Source organism: Tupaia chinensis, unplaced genomic scaffold (genome assembly GCF_000334495.1).
Source record: "Tupaia chinensis unplaced genomic scaffold, TupChi_1.0 Scaffold149184_1, whole genome shotgun sequence".
NCBI classification, from domain to species: domain Eukaryota; kingdom Metazoa; phylum Chordata; class Mammalia; order Scandentia; family Tupaiidae; genus Tupaia; species Tupaia belangeri.
In genome coordinates, this window is record NW_006209032.1 from 2089193 (window position 1) to 2101134 (window position 11942).

At 54.7% G+C, this 11942-nt stretch overlaps 2 protein-coding genes across 3 annotated transcripts in view; one reads left to right on the forward strand and one right to left on the reverse strand.

Annotated features, from left to right (window-relative positions):
* KLHL18 (kelch like family member 18) overlaps positions 1 to 11942 on the forward strand; it is a 121581-nt gene that overhangs the window by 25915 nt on the left and 83724 nt on the right. The window lies entirely within an intron of this gene.
* Positions 1 to 11942, reverse strand: part of KIF9 (kinesin family member 9) — a 40819-nt gene that overhangs the window by 3960 nt on the left and 24917 nt on the right. For both annotated transcript variants that reach the window (XM_006171030.3, XM_006171029.3), the window contains 8 exons: positions 9999 to 10067; positions 9403 to 9507; positions 8007 to 8062; positions 7377 to 7467; positions 6827 to 6957; positions 5103 to 5297; positions 2796 to 3010; positions 1 to 41 (listed from right to left, as the gene is read on the reverse strand). The exon at positions 1 to 41 is cut by the window's left edge and continues 133 nt beyond it. In XM_006171030.3, the coding sequence (XP_006171092.1) occupies positions 1 to 41; positions 2796 to 3010; positions 5103 to 5297; positions 6827 to 6957; positions 7377 to 7467; positions 8007 to 8062; positions 9403 to 9507; positions 9999 to 10067 (903 nt within the window). The remainder of the gene's footprint in view (positions 42 to 2795; positions 3011 to 5102; positions 5298 to 6826; positions 6958 to 7376; positions 7468 to 8006; positions 8063 to 9402; positions 9508 to 9998; positions 10068 to 11942) is intronic.

Genomic DNA, 11942 nt, shown 5'->3' on the forward strand with positions numbered 1-11942 from the left:
CTCCTCATCAATGATCATCAGCCCCTTGTTCTCGTACTCGCCTGCAGGTGGCAGAGGGCAGGACTGAGGGGCTGGCCACCTGGGGTGGAGGAGGGCACTCCACAAGGAGGGCGCAGTGCAGGCAAGTGTGAAGACGGGCTGGGCGTGGCAAGATACGCAAAGCACAGAAAGGCCAGGCTGCCAGAGCCTGCCTCACAGGGAGGAGCTCAGATCTGTGGGGCCACGTTGACATTTTAGGACAAACAGAAGGGCCAGTGGTGGTGGTGTGATTAAGGCAGCTGGATCCCATATGGTGACCTCGCAGTTCGAGTCCTGGATCTGGTGATGTAGAAAACACTCTGGGTAGGCACGTGTGTGTATGCCCAAAATCCCAAAAGGAGAAATGGAGAAGGGATTGGGTCATGACCATGACCCATAGGGGGTGCTGTGTGTCTCTCTCCCTGTGGTGAGTACACACACCCTCTAACAAATTAAAAAGAAAATAGGACAAGTGGGCCAGGTGGGCATGGTTTTGATCTTAAATCCCACCAGCCAAAGATGTTCGGCAGGCACCCCGTCATACAAATGTTCGTTTCCCAATAAGTCAGATCATCGTGGCCAGCCTTGGCTAGCGCCCCGGGTGCTGGGCAGCGCTCTCACAGCAGTGACGCGGACCCCTTCCCGATCGCCTGCCGGTCTCCGCGTTCACTGCTGCCCTCTCGCCGAGGTGATCAGACAGCTGTGTCGTGCTCGGGGGGAGGCCAGCTGTGCTATTAGCTGCGGTCTTTGCATGGACTCTCTAAGGTCAACTGAGTGACCTTTGTCAGGCCGAGACAAACTATTATGATCTGTGAAGTCGCTCACCTGGTTGTCCACTGCTCACAGCACCTGAAGGCTTAGCAAAGGCATCACAGCAACCCCTTCCCCTGGGTGAGGGGCAAGTGAGTTCTGCATGCCACCTGAGGTGTGGTGGGGCACAAGGCGGCCCCGGTGCCAGAGGGAAGTGGTAGCACTTCCGCTGATGTTTGCTGGGGAAAAGTAAGACACAATCGCTGTCACTCACGCCATCAGTGGAGAGGCAGGGATCTGCTACCTGGGTCAGGGGAAGTGTCCAGAGTCACCTTCCCCAGGTCCCTTCGATTCAGAGTGACTTACTGTTGTCCACTGCTACGAGACATCTCCGGTGGTTGGTTTTTAAATAGCAGTTACATCTGTACTGAACATGTACGGACTGCTTTTGTAAGATTATTCATTTATTTCTTCTGAGAGTAAAAAGCACATGAGCAAGGGCTTCCTGTCCCAGTCCACTGGTCTCGGGCAGCCTGCACCAGACATGCATGGGAAGCCCTGGGACGCACACCCAGACCTTGTGCCATGCTGGCCCAGTTGCACTGCTGCTGCGTCTCCTGGCCCTGAGGTGGTCGCTCAGATATGCACACCGCCTTTACAGGGAAGAGTCTTTGTGCACGCCGTTGAGATGGGAAGGGACCGCAGTCACCTTTATACTACCTGGAGGCTTTCTGATGATCTCCAAGAAAAAAGTCTTAAAAGAATTGAACTTAGAGGGCCAGCCCTATGGCCTAGTGGTTGAGGGAGCCACGTCCCACGTGGCTGACCGTGGTTCAAGTCCCTACCCTGGTAGCTGGAAAAATGCACCAGGAATGTGTGCCCAGAATCCCGACAAGATTGAGAAATCAAGGAGAAAGGATTAGGGTGTAGCCATACCCCACTGGGGGGGTACCTGCCTTCTACGCCCACCTCATGTGCACAAGTGCACATGCCCTCTGGCAATCAAAGAAAAGAAAGAGAGAGAGAGAGATTTTATATTAACTGGTAAAGTGGTTTTTTATTTTTAATTTTTATTTTTCAGAAATATTTTTTTATATAGGGCACATGTGCTCACTAGAGAGACAGAAAGCAAGAAATCACTCCCTAGAGGGGATGGCCATGCCACAATCCCTTCTCCTCCAGTCTCCTCTCAGGATTTTGGACACACATGCCCACACACCCAGCATGAGTTTTAAGTCACTTCTGGGACTTGAACTGTGTTCAACTACCTGGGAGTCCAGCAACATAACCATTATGCCATCTGCTGGTCCCTTTAAATGCAAATTGTAGACCTGCTTCACATCTCCTGAGTCAGAACCACTGGCTGGGGGCTTGGAATCTGCCCCGACCACCCTCCCATGTGAGTCTTCAGTGCAGATGTGGGCAGTGCAGGCCCTGGGGACAAGGGTACAGGGTCAGGGTGGCCAGATGAGTACCCTCCCCATGCAGGGGCCCTGCTCTTTGAGCATGGAGTCCTCCGACCACCTGTCCTAGGAGATGAGACTGCCAGGCCAGCACAGGTGCCCAGGGTCCAGCAAGGGAACGGTTTTACTGATGGTGAGGCCCTCGGTTCTCTGGTATCTCCACCCTCGCTCCCCTCCTTAGTTTCTCGTGGCCTCTACTAGAACTCTCATCCCGGTCTGACCACCTGGGTAGAGACCACATTAGGAGTAAGGATCTTGGAGGGGTGACTAGCCACCCAATTCCTGGGGATACTTTGCAGACAAGGGACTGCTCCTTCATGGACAGCAGTATAGATGCACTCGGTGGCAGGCCCAGGTTTGGGATGATGCAATAACAGGGAACCCACAGCCAGAGGCTGCCTGATGAGGGGGCTCGGTGGCCCCTCAGGGAAAGACCAGCGATATGATCCAGGGATGAAGTCCACACCCCAGTGTCCCTGCTGGCTCCCTGCCATCTCAGATCTGTGCCCAAGGATGCCCCACTTGAAGCAAGACGACTTGCTGGCACATTCCCGTCACGTTTACCTTGCTTGTCCCGGAGTGACTTCTGGAAACTCAGTGCCTCCTTGGCCAGGTCGATCTCCTGCTTGATGGCATTGATGTGCTGTGTGAGCTCGCTGGCCCTTTTCCTTCGCTCGTTCAAGATAGATTTGTTTTCTTTGAAGATGCGGTTGATCTCACTACCTCGCTCGTTCTTGAACTCCTCGAAGGCCACAGGCTTGGAGGGTGGGGTGCTGGGTCTGGAGATGGGGAGGGACCAAGGAGGAGAGAGAAAGGGAGAAGCTGCCTCAGAAAACCAGGCACTTCATCTTTCTGCCGGGGCCTCTGTGGGCAGGAGGAAGAGATCCTAGGCACCACCTTGCCCACACAGGGGCTAACTGCGTAGGAGCCATTCCCATCTCTGTGTTCACACAAGGGAAAGTGGCTACAGCACAAAACAAGGAAAGCAAGATGTGTAAGGAACAGGAAACAGAGCCAGCCGGTGGATCCCACGTGGCTGGCCACACAGTTCAAATCCCAGACCTGGTGGCTTGAAAAACACCGGGCACATGGGTGTACATGCCCAAAATCCCAAAGAGAAGGGACTATGATGTAGCCATCCCCCTGCAGCGTACTGTCTAACCACCACCCACCCCATTTCTCTCTGGTGAACACACATGCTTTATAGCAAAAACAAGAAATAAAACAAACCCCTCACTACCTGTTGGCAACCACACTTTGGTATACCTTCTTCCAGGATTTCCTTGGTATGTTTTTTAATAAATGAAGTCATGTGGTGTATACCATTTTAACTTTTTCAAGGATGCTATTCTTTCATGCTTTAAAAAATTCCTTGAGGCAAGATGGTATAATGGTTATGTTGCTGAACTGCCATGTAGTCAACTGCAGTTCGAGTCCCAGATCTGGCAGCTTAAACTCACACTGGGCCCAGTGTGTGTGTGCATACCCAGAATCGTGAGAGGAGAATGGAGAAGGGATTGTGGCATGGTCCTCCCTCCCGGGGGTTGTGTGTGGGTGATTTCTTGCCTTCTGTCTCTTTGTCCCTCTGTCTCTCAAGTAAGCACACAGGACTTATAACAAAAATCTTTCTTAAAAAAAATTCTTTGAGAACTCTGGTTAGTGAGATGTAAGATGTGTTGGGACAGAGTAATTGCGTGATGTCAACAACTTATGTTGAAATATATCGGAAATAAAAAGATAGAAGGGCCAGCAGGTGTCGTGGCTGAGGCGCTAGACTCCCACATGGATGACTGTGCTTTGAGTCCCGGACTCCCCCCTCCTCACCAGTCTCTCTCTGGTGAATGCACATGCTCAACACAAGTTAAATAATAAGAAGAAGAAATAAAATCAAATCATTCTTTTAAGAAATAATAATGATAAAATTAAACAAATGATTGTTTAAAAAATACAGTGGAGGAGAGGGACATGTGGTGAACAAGCATGGGGCACGCTGAAGTGGAGAACTGAGAGAGTGTCACTGCGTAATTCTCTCGACCTCTGAGGACTGGAGTGTTCCTAGGCTGGGGAGAAACCTGTTAAGGAGGTCTTTGTACAGTCCAAGGGCAAAGAAAATTCTCTATCCCTACTGTTGGCTACTGAAGGTATTTCACATTTTTTCTTATTTATTTATTTATTTATTTTGAAAGGTATTTGCCTTAAAGCATGTGCACTTGCTGGAGAGAGAGACAGAGACAATGAGAGAGAAAGTAATAAATCACCCCCCAGGGGAGATGGCCCACGCCACAATCCCTTCTCCTCCATTCTCCTCTTGGGATCTTGGGCACGCACACACCTGTGTCTGGCCTGATTGACAAGCCCTCGGGTCCAGAACTTAAACCGTGGTTGACCATGTGGGAGTCCAGCGATGTAATCGCTATGCCATCTGCTGGCCCCAGTTTTCTTTTTAAATTGATGATGCAATGAACATCTATGCTCATAAATCTTGTCCACATCCCTGCTTTCTTAGGCTAGAGCCCTAAAAAATTAAAGGCCTGGTGAAGCAGGGAGGCTGGCGGTAAGGAAGCAGTGCCTCGTACTCTGAGAACTCTGCCTTCGGAGCGTTATTTACGCCAAAGACACGGAACTTGAGTTGTTCGCACCACTGCTGCTGGGAGCGTCTGAGATGGTCCCTGCTCAGTGTTGCACCTGGGGCGATCCCTGAGGTTGCTGGTTTTTGTGAGTGAGAGCCACCGTGCTGCTTCTCTCTGGACAGTACTCCTGCTGCCTGCCCACTATCCCTGTTTCATCTCTCCTCTGCCTGCGGCGCTTCACATGCCGAGGGGCGCACTCAGGTTTGGGCTCATCTGAGGGAGGGGCAGCATTAGGTGTTACCTGGGTGGGCGGAATTCCTCCTTCGGGGAGTCTGAAAGAACGGGCTCGACACTGGAGGTTTCCCGCTCCCGTGCGAGCATGTCTTTGACGTCTCCATCCTTGGAGGACGGGACCAGCTGGGTCTTGGAGGTGGAAACCATGTCCAAGTCCTTGCCACTCAAAGGGCTGCCGACACCTTCCTTTCTTGCTGTGGAGCTGGAAGGAGAAGGTGGGAAGCCCCGGGGCTCTATCGTGGACGGGGACAGTGGGGATTCTCAGGCGCCCGAGGTGAGTGACCTTTCTCAGCCCTCACTATGCCAGGCGCCCCACCCTCCCAGCTCCAACCTTAGACATACACCTAAGTCAGAGGTCAAAGAGAATGACCCTAAGCCGTGCAGATGGGGAGGAGAGCATTTTCTCCCTTCATCAGCTACTGGAACGAGGGACACCTAGAAGAATGGGTATGGTCTCCATGGCCCTGCCGAGGTATTTGTCACCCAGGCCAGGCATCCCTGGGCAGGAGCAGCAGAGCACCTGCCCAGGGCAGGCCTGTCAGGACTAGTGGGAAAGTAGGACAGGTCTGCCCCACCGCCCTGGCCAGTCCCTGCCTGTTCTCCCACCTACTCAGGGCCCAGGCCAGCTCCTCGAAGTGCTCGTCCTCCCTCTGTATGGACGGCCCCAGGGTGTCCTGCCAGGAGACACACCTGAGCTGACAGGAGGGGCCCTGCTTCTTTCCACCATTTCCCCTCTGCTGCTTGCAACAAGTACGGTTCAGGGCCAGTGCCTCAGCCCAACGGTCACTGCACTGCTCCCCCGGCTCCAGAGAAGAGAGGGAGGGCGTGACCACCCTTCTGGGAAAGGAGCGCCCCACTCCTTCCTGGTCTCTGCCACAGTTCTGCTGCATCAGCTGTGGCCCGTGTTCAGGGACCATATTCACTTGCTTGTCGTCATGACAACACCACGACCTCGATGCGGTCACTATTATTCCCATTTTAGGGATGGGGAAACAGAGGCACAGCAAGGTTCTTGTGCCTCATGCAAGGTGATGCCTAGGGTGTAGAGCAGGGAAGGAGCCCGGTGTCCCCCCAGTTCCTGTGCTCTGTCCACTGCAGCACAGCATCTCCCAGAGGGGCTCCCCGAGGGAACCTGTGCGTCCAAACAAGTCCGACCAAAAGCTGAGCTGGGTTCTAGCGACCTGAGTGCCCATTGGAGGGCATCCTGGTGAGGTGGGAGGGGCACCATGGGAGCTCCAGAGGCCTGGGCTTGGGCTCAGGGTGCCAGGCTGGCCTCTCCCTGTGACTCCTATTCGTGGCAAGTGACTGCCTCTCTTTGAGCCTCAGTTTCCCCATCAGGAAAACAGAGACTCTGGATCAGCCCTGCAGCACCGTGCTAGGAAGCTGGATCCCACACGGCTGAGCAGGGCTTGGGTCTCAGCTGCTCTGGTTTGAATACACAGGGCATGTGCGCACACACCCGGGATCCTGATCAAATGGAAAACTGGGAAAAGGACTGTGGCGTGAGCAAGCCCCGTGGAAGGTGCTTTCTCTCTTCCTCATGTACACGCTCATACCCTCCGTTGTTAAAAGAGAAATGGAGGCTCCAACCCCACTGCTAGGGCTGGCAGCACTGAAGCCTCCTGTGGCTGCCCGGCAGCTGAGACACCGGAGCTGGGGAGCAGCCCACGTCCTCCCTCCTGCCCACCAAGGATGGCCAGGTGCCGAGCAGGTCGACATCAAGTCACTCACCTGAGCTCCCTCAGTGTCTTCTTGGTCCTGGACTTCTTCCCAGGTTTGGAAGAGAAAGGGGCAACCCCGAGTCCAAAGCCTTGTCCATCGGGCTCACCCACTAGGTGGCCATTAACATCCATGATCCCCGCCTGCATAGAGGCCGGCCAGAGGGGCGCAGGTTAGATGGAAGGTTTGGGCCCTCGGGGACAAGCGTGTATGGCCTACAGCTCGGGGTGGACACGTTCACCCCACGTGCCAAGACTTGACTTCTTCTGGTGATGCCAGTTCAGTCCCAACAGAGCTGTCCCTGAGCACCCTGCCAAACGTCCACTTCCCACGTGACCCCCTCACTGGTCTGCTGCTTCCTCTCATGCCCTGAGGTCTCAAGGCCTAAATCCAGGCCAACCTAAACCCAGGAATTATTAGCACATGTCTAATTACTAGCCATGTGTCCAAATTCTGGAAATAATTTTCAGTTCAAAAGTGCTTCGCTCTCGTTTACTGCATGGCACCAGCTGCCTCTCTGGGGTATAAGTGAATGCTGTCGGCAAGAGGCAGCCATGCCTACCTTCTGGACGGCAGAGATGGCTGCGAAGTCGTTCTTGTCTATGAGGGTGTACTTCCTGCGCAGAGCGGACTCCACTTCCTGCTCCTGTTGGCTTGAGGGGAAGAATGAGAGAAGGCCTTGCACCAGGGGCCAGGCTGAGCCTGCTGGGGCAAGAACTAAGCTCCAAGGTGATAGCGGTTTGTGAGTCGCCTCACGTGGACTGCAGTAGACAGAAGAGATACCAGGGATCACTCCCTTCCCCAGGCGCATATACCCCGTGCGGCCCCACACCCTGGGGGCCACCCTCACGTGCAGACGCATCTGCTGCAGGGCGAGACTTAACAAGGACTGTGAGCCTGACTCGGGCTGCACCCTCTGCTTGGGTTCTTGGGTTCTGTCTCTAGCAGACCCCTCGGCACGGTAACAAGTTTCCAGGACGCCGCTTAACACGCTCCAGGCTCTCTCAGGCCTGGCCTACCATGAAGACCTCCTGTCCAATTAACGAGCTCAGAAACGTCCACCAGGAACCTGGGCCCATCCCAGGGTCTGATCTGTACCTCACATACGAGAGAGAAATCGGGGCTTTGGAGGCAAGTGCTCCGGCCACGGGGAATGATGTGGGTGTGAGATGGATGTGTGAGGGTCCCTCACCTCAGAACCACCCGGAACTGGTTGAACACCTCCTGGATCTGCCTGAGGTTGATTATCTGGAAGAAGAGAGCAAGGCAGGGGTTAGACCGCAGGCAGCAGGGGACAGGCTGTGTCCACGGAGGTAGAGAAGTCAGGGCGCCCAGCTGACCCTGGCCCCAAACTCTTAGCAGAGTGGTAGTTAAGGTTTCCTCAGGAGCAGAGAAACACCTGAGTAATAGCTTGAAAGCTAAAGTATTGGGGCTGGCATGTGGCATGGTGGTTAAAGGCACTGGACTCCCACATGGCCAACCATGGTTCAAGTCCCAGAACTGTGGCTTGCTTTCTCACTTTCTCTCTCTGTCTGGTCAAATTAAAATAAATTCATAAGTACATAAATAAAAAATAAATATTTTTTTAAAAAACTAAAGTATTTACTGAGGCTATAAAAACTACCTTTTCTAAGTAGAGATCTCCATTAAATGAAAATGACTCTAATTCTTGAAAATACTTTTTTTTAGAGAGATTTTTTGCTATAGGATGTATGCACTTGCTGGAAAGATAGAGACAGAGAAACAGAAAGCAAGAAATCACATCCCAGGAGGTGATGACCATGCCACAATCCCTTTTCCATTCTCCTCTCAGGATTTTGGGCATACATGCACACGTGTCCAGCGTTGGTTTAAGCCTCTGGGTCCAGGACTTGAATCACAGTCAACTATGTGGGAGTCCAGTTACATAACAATTATGCCATCTGTTGGTCCTGAAAATACTTTCTAAGAAAAAAAATTTTTTTCTGGGAGAGGTTTTTGCTATAAGGTACGTGCGCTCGCCAGAAAGACAGAGAAACAGAGAGCAAGAAATCACCCCCCAGGGGGATGGCCATTGCCACAATCCCTTCTCCTCCATTCTCCTCTCCAGATCCTCAGCATGCATGCACATGCGCCCGGAGTGAGTTTAAGCCACCGGGTCCAGGACTCAAACCGCGGTCAACTACATGGGAGTCCAGTGACGTAGCCATTACGCCATTTGTTGGTCCCCTAAGAAAAAATGTTAATAAAGGTCATTTCTTTGACTCTCTCCTGCTCCCTAAAGGCTCCACCTACCATCTTCAGAGGGCACCCATTCATGAGCCTCCCGGACCCTAAAGCCCATAAGCATGACCTTTGATGGAGGGTTAGTCTGGAACTGCTCCTGCGGAAAAGGCCAAAGTGCCCACCCCCAAGGTTTCTCAGGCCTGACCCTTGCAGCTGCTATAGGAACGGCCAGGTGGTCTGCCCATGTGGCTGGCACCTGATGGCCTGCACTAAATCAGGACACGGTCCTTTCCCTCGAGGGCCTTTCCTTGAGTGGCTACTGCCCCCTCCCCCGCCCCCGGCCCAGGCCAACTGAGCACGGCCGTCCCGAGAGGGCTCCTTACATCAATCTCATCCAGTGTCCCCTCTAGGTACCTCCGGACCTGGGAGTTGATCTCAGCGATCTGGATTTCATCCATGGGGTCGTAGGTCACGAGGGTGCGGTTGGCCTTGAAGGAGGAGGAATACATGCGTAAGCAGTGAGGAGAGGCAGGGGCCATTGTGGGCACAGGTACTGGCTGCTCCAGTTGACCCAACTCCCCTTGCCATCTGGGCCTGGGGAGAGAGCCAGGCAGAGGCCAGGTGCTTGGGTCAGAGAGTGACAATGGGGAGAGGTGGAAGGAGAGGCCGCTGGGTGCAGGCCTGCTACGCCAGACAAGAAGGCTGTGCGGGCGATGTCGTCTTGGGGCTATAGGATGAGGACCATGGGGCGGGGGTGGGTGCTGTCTCTACCTCGCAGCCCGCAGGACTGAACATCAGCTCAAAGGCCCCACAGAACTCCAGACTTCCCCACTCCCTACCTCAGAGACCCTGCTGCCCCTTCCCTGCCACCCAGCCTGTCCCACCTCCCCTCCCCTTCCCTTCCCTCAGGCTGTCTGCCACAGTCCCACCAGTCTCCCCGTGCCGTGGCCTCCCACTCCTCCCCTGCCCTGGCCCGTACCAGGCTGTCGTGGATGGCCAGCTCCTGCTTGAGCAGCGCCAGCTCCTTCTCCAGGTTCTTAACCATTCGCTGCCAAGAAGACATGGGGTGGGGGAACAGAGGGTCACCAGCGAAGGGTGACATGGGTGAGGAGTCACCAGCACAGCTTCCTGCCACTTTGCCATGGGCACCCACTTCCCGTCTGCCCAGATACCCTGGCCATGCTGGTTCCTCACGAGTGCTCCCGGCTCCCAGGAGACTCCCCCCGCTGGGCCCTACCCCAGCTGCAGTGAGTGCAGGGTCTGAGAGGACCCTGGTAATCCTGGCCTTTGCCTCTCTGGCAGAGGAGAGCAAGAACGAGTGAGCACAGGCCGCAGCCCACTCCGGGGGCTCGGGCTCCTGCAGTGCAGCTCCAGGCTCCCGGGTGCTCTCTGCCTGGCTGTAATCCTCCCCTTCCCAGCCACAGCATGACACGTCCCCGTTCCCCATGACCACCATGGATGTCACATCCACCCCTTGGAAACAAAGGACACCTCTGTGTTCCTATCCTCATGTCCTTAACCACTTCCCAGGACACTCACCTGTGAGCTGCCCGCCCCCTGCCCGTTGCCCTCTTTCCAGCTCCACCTTGTGTGCAGCTGTACCCCCTCTGCACCTCTGCCCTCTGCCTGGCTTCCCTTCTCCTGAGATCCCGGGGGCCACTCCTGAACCTCCTGATCTTTGCTCAAGGGCTTCTAAACTCTCAGGGGTGCCCCGGCCACCGCCCCGCCTGCCCTGCACCAGTGTTCTTGGGCGTGCTCCAGCTTCCATCATGGCGCCTATCGCAGTTAACAGCACCTCTGCCGTGAGGGGTACCTGGCATGGCAGACACAGGCTCTGTGACCGCAGACGTGGCTCTTACACCACCAGTCGTCTCACCAGGACAGCCAAGCTCCAGCACCTGCCATCCATCTAGACCACGATCTAGCCCTGACCCCAGGGCACTGCCAGCTCAGGCAGAGGTCTGGTGTCCGTCTACACAGGTGTGCTCCCCAAGTGCCCTGAGCAGCGCCTGGCTGTAGCGAGCATCCGGACACCTAACCGAGTGGCTCAGTGAGACATTTTAAAGGGCAGAATTGCTGAGTCATCTTACACCCCAGTCTCATGAAAGAAGCACAAGGGACCTGCGGAGACGCCTTGGGAAAAGCGTTGCCTCATGAAAAGCGGTCATAAAATGGCCACTGGAGGGAGCCCCTGACAGCTGGTCCCTAGGACTGGTGACAGAAGTTGTGGCCTGTTGGGCTTCACTGACCTCTCCCAAACCAAAGGCTGCTGCACTCCAGCCCTCATGAGCCAGGCACCTGTGCACTGTGGCCCTTGTCACCACGCCCTCCCGCAGCAAGAGGTGTGAGAGCCCCAGCCTCCTGGAGACTGTGGCAATTCAGGCACAAAGTCTGGGACTCGAGGCCTGGGAGCAGGGGCAGATCCTGCTCTGCCTCTGGAGGAAGGCCCAGGAAGGTCTCCTTCAGGGGATGAACTCCCACGGGGTCAAGGGAGCATCTTGGTGACCAGCCACCTGTCCCCAGCCCCTTCTTCCAGCTCTAGACAATGCACGGTGCCCCAGCTGAGCTGCCGGGTGTGAGGCAGGAAGACTCTGCTCAGTGTGGCATGGGAGGCCAGGCTTAGATGTCTGCACTGTCAGAAGGTGGCATGGGGGGACCAGGAGTTGGTGTAATGACTATGTCACTGGACTCCTATGTAGTCAACTGCGGTTCGAGTCCCGGACCCGGTGGCTTAAACTCACACCAGGTACGTGTGTGTACGTGCCCAAGATCCCGAGAGGAGAACAAAGGAGAAGGGATTGTGGCATGGCCATTTCCCCCCGGGGGGTGATTTCTTGCTTTCTGTCCCTCTGTCTCTTTCTGGAGAGCACACGCACCCTATAGCAAAAACCACTAAAAAAAAAAAAAAAAAAAAAAAAAAGGC